Genomic DNA, 3,150 nt, shown 5'->3' with positions numbered 1-3,150 from the left:
GAACACAAGCATGCATAGCAAGGGAGCACATACAAGATGACAGAAAAAACCTACATGCAGGAAAGAGACCTGAGATGGTGCGGCAAAGAGGCTCTTCTCAGCTTAATCGCAGCAGAAGACAAGAACATGGAATGTCTCCCTCTCACTGTCCAGAAGGCCTTCACTTAAGTGATCAGGATACTGACATTTCTGATGAGTTCTTTGAGGTGTAAGCAGATGGTGAGTAACAATGCAGAAAGAAAGAGCTCCTAGCTAAGTCATAATGAGCTTTGGGGAGGACACTGCAGTTTTGTCTCTAGCTGGTGGCTTGCTTTGCAAGAATTGAGGGGCTGAAGCCAGTTTAGCAGTTGGCAGGCTTGCTGGCAGCAGGCTGAGCTGCTGTGGCCTCACGGGTGGTTGGACTGATGGGTTTGGCCTCAGTGGGCTGGCAGGGACCCTCTTCTGAGACATCCGCCTTGCAGGGGGTTGAGTCAACACAATCCAGTTGGCTGGAAGTGGATTTTTTGCAATCCCGTTTGCAAGAGTCAGACTCAGTGCAAGATGGGCGGAAGCAGACTGGGCGGTAAGAGTAGGAAGTGACACAGGCTGGGCGGCGCAGGATGGAGTAGCATGGGCGGTAGCAGGCAGGACGGTAGGAGATGGATGTCACGTATGGCTGCCTATAGGTGAGGAGTCCAGAGCAGATTGGGCGGCAGATCGGACGGGAGACCGGGCGGTAGGAAACCATAGCACTGCAAGGCCGTTTGCTGGAACTGGGTATGTAGAAAGTCCTAGGACAAGTTGGTCGGCAGATGGCAGATGCAGAAGACCCTGCACGGCAGGAAAGAGGTCGGCAGGAGGTAGATGGGCAGGAAACTGGCTCAGGGCAGACAGAACGACAGCGCTTGACTACATAGCAAGTAGGTTGGCATGGACTGGGCACACAGACAGCTGGTGAGCAGGGGCTGGGCTCAGAGCAGATGGATTGGCAGATACTGGAGACACAACAAGAAGGCTCTTGGCAAGTGTTGGGGACACAAGGTTGCTCGCATGGGCTCTGAACACAGCAGACAGGGCGGAGGCCAACTGGCTCACAGACCAGAGCCACACAGGTAGCTGGCTGGCAGATGCTAGACTCTGAGCAAGATGGCTCACAAGGGCTGGGGTCACAGCAGACAGCCTGGCAGCTACTGGTCACAGAGCAGGTAGGTGTTGGGCACACCGGCTGACAGCAGGCAGGCTCACAGACCACAGGTTGGCAGGAACTAGGCAGGGTGCAGACAGCTGAACAGCAGCTGGGCTCACAGACAACTGGCTGACAGCAGCTGGATTCGCAGAGGACAGGCTGGCAGGAAGTGGGCACACAGAGGACTGGTTGGCAGGAAGTGGCCTCAGAGCCTACAGGTTGGCAGCAGCTGCTCACGGAGCAAGAAGGCTCACAAATATCAGGCTCACAGCACACAGGTTGGCAGCAGCTGCTCACGGAGCAAGAAGGCTCACAAATGGTGGCCTCAAAGCACACAGGTTGGCAACAGCTGCTCACGGAGCAAGAGGGCTCACAGGTGGTGGCCTCACAGCACACGGGTTGGCAGCAGCTGCTCACAGAGCAAGAAGGCTCACAAATGACAGGCTCGCAGCACAGGGGTTGGGCACAGCTGCTCACAGGACAGGAGGGCTGACAGCACTGTGGCCCACAGCTGGATGATCCACAGCTGTCTCGACAAGTCACCAGCTGCCATGTCTGGCTCTGGCAGGAACTGGGCAGGCAGATAGGGCCTCCACAGCTCACCTCAGTGGAGCAGAGAGAAATGGCTGGCACGGAGAAGCATTTCCTAGAACAGCAACTGCCAGACATGATGGAGGTGGCCGTGCTTCCTTGTGCTGAGTGCAGAGAGGTCGCTACCTGACTGTGACAGCTCCCTGAGGCCCTCACTTTTATACCCCCTCACTGGTGTGTTCTGTTTGGGACTACTGCATCTTTTCCTCATTGTTGTTTGGGCCAGTTTTCAGAGGAACATCTTATTATACCACCATTTGTTGATCTGGAAGCTGTTTACCTACCCATAAAGAAGCTGTTTATTTATTGATGTGCTAAATTTGGAATCCTCAGAGCTACAGGTAGTCTTGGAAGAAGGATCCTCACCTCCAAACTGGATAATCGGTATTTCTGAGCATTGTGAACAGGGAAAGAAGAATGAAACTTATGATTTATCCACCTTCTAGTCTTCCATACAAGGCCTTGGGTTGGGTTCAGAGGCTGCCACAGGAATAAGACCTATTCACCCATTCTCTTGGATCTCGCTGTCTAGTGGGCAGATAAGCATGCAGACAAACTCACTGCAATACAATGATAAGTTCAACAATAGACATACAGAGTTTAATTGAGAGGAGAGATGATGAACTCAGTTGGGAAAAGAACAACTGGGCTGGATTTTAAATGACTGCACCTTACAGCAATGATCTTACTTAAAACCACCAGCAACCCCATGAGGCAGAGATTTTTCTCCACCATTAGAAATGAATAAATGTGCCAGGAACCATGGCTCACGCCTGTAATCCCAGCACTTTGGGAGGCCGAGGCAGGCGGATCACCTGAAGTCAGGAGTTCGAGACCAGATTGGCCAATATGGCAAAAACCCAACTTCACTAAAAATACAAAAATTAGGCAGGCATGGTGGTGCACACCTATAATCCCAAATGCTTGGGAGGCTGAGGCAGGAGAATCACTTGAACCTGGGAGGTGGAGGTTGCAGTGAGCCAAGATCAAGCCACTGCACTCCTGCCTGGGTGACAGACGGAGACTCTGTCAAAAAAAAAAAAAAAAAGACAAAGAAAGAAAGAGAGAAAGAGAAAGAAAGAAAGAAAGAAAGAAAGAAAGAAAGAAAGAAAGAAAGAAAAGAAAAGAAAAAGAAAGAAAGAAAGAAAGAAAAGAAGGAAGGAAGGAAGAAAGGAAGGAAAGAAGGAAGATAGAAAGGAAGGAAAGAAAGAAGAAAGAAAGAAAGAAGAAAGAAAGAAAGAAGAAAGAAAGAAAGAAAGAAAGAAAGAAAGAAAGAAAGAAAGAAAAAAGAAAGAAAGAAAAGAAAGAAAAAAGAAGAAATGAAGAAATGGGGGCAGAGGGTCAGAAAGTTTCAGTCACTTGCTGAAGATCACACACAACCTGTCCCTGATCTA

General features: G+C 50.2%; 1 protein-coding gene across 1 annotated transcript; it reads right to left on the bottom strand.

The window, feature by feature from the left end:
* Positions 1-340: 340 nt before the first annotated feature.
* Positions 341-1,834, bottom strand: LOC101177678 (keratin-associated protein 16-1). Its single transcript, XM_004092700.1, has one exon. It carries the CDS (start codon positions 1,832-1,834, stop codon positions 341-343), a length of 1,494 nt encoding a protein of 497 aa, XP_004092748.1.
* Positions 1,835-3,150: the final 1,316 nt, after the last annotated feature.

This window comes from Nomascus leucogenys, unplaced genomic scaffold, assembly GCF_006542625.1.
Source record: "Nomascus leucogenys isolate Asia unplaced genomic scaffold, Asia_NLE_v1 Super-Scaffold_285, whole genome shotgun sequence".
Lineage (NCBI taxonomy): Eukaryota > Metazoa > Chordata > Mammalia > Primates > Hylobatidae > Nomascus > Nomascus leucogenys.
The sequence above is the reverse complement of the archived record's forward strand: the minus strand, read 5'-3'. Positions and strand labels throughout refer to the sequence as shown.

Coding starts and splice junctions, on each gene's coding strand:
- LOC101177678 (XM_004092700.1), bottom strand. CDS start 1,834: ATGTCTGGCAGTTGCTGTTCTAGGAAATGCTTCTCCGTGCCAGCCATT.